This window comes from Pteropus alecto, unplaced genomic scaffold (genome assembly GCF_000325575.1).
Source record: "Pteropus alecto unplaced genomic scaffold, ASM32557v1 C17742801, whole genome shotgun sequence".
In the NCBI taxonomy this organism is placed as follows: Eukaryota; Metazoa; Chordata; class Mammalia; order Chiroptera; family Pteropodidae; genus Pteropus; species Pteropus alecto.
In genome coordinates this window covers 1-630 of record NW_006486516.1, presented here as the reverse complement: position 1 = coordinate 630, position 630 = coordinate 1, and the positions used below count along the sequence as shown (strand labels likewise).

Below are 630 nucleotides of genomic sequence, written 5' to 3'. Positions count from 1 at the left end.
AGCAATGAAGACCACATCAGAACCCACAATAATGGAAGAACTAAGCAGACTATAGAGACTACTGGGCATGGGGTCAGCGCATGCCGACTTGGCCACAGCTATGTGCTCACAGTAGGAATGGAGAATCACATTGGGGCCACAGAAAGGTAGATGACTCACCAACCAACTTAATGGAGTCATGGTTATGACAGCTCTGATAGTGATGGTCACAGTCATTCCCAGCATCACTTGAGGTGTGAGAATTCTCTTGTAGTGTAGGGGCTTACAGATAGCTACATAGCGGTCAAAAGCCATGGCCAGCAGCAGCCCTGTCTCCACAGCTGTGGTTGCATGGACAAAATACATCTGAGTGAAACAAGCATTAAAGCTGATAGAGCCGTCTCCTGAGGTAAAGATGTTCACCATCTTGGGCACTACGGAGGAGGCCATAACAATGTCCACGATAGCCAGAACACACAGGAAATAGTACATGGGCTCTTGTAGAGCGTAATCCATCCAGATTACAGTCACTATGAGGGTGTTTCCTAACAGGGCTATGGTATACATGGTACTCAGTGTGATAGCCAGCCAAAGATGTGAAGATGGCAAACCTGGGATGCCCACAAGGTAGAAGGTGGCAGGGGTTTCCAT

At 47.9% G+C, this 630-nt stretch overlaps 1 protein-coding gene across 1 annotated transcript; it reads right to left on the bottom strand.

Annotated features, from left to right (window-relative positions):
* Nucleotides 1–6: 6 nt before the first annotated feature.
* LOC107196623 (olfactory receptor 52I2-like) lies at nucleotides 7–630 on the bottom strand (the record flags this gene model as incomplete). The annotated part of the gene is made up of 1 exon (XM_015599425.1): nucleotides 7–630. A coding segment is annotated over exon 1 (624 nt), but the record flags the coding sequence as incomplete, so codon positions are not given.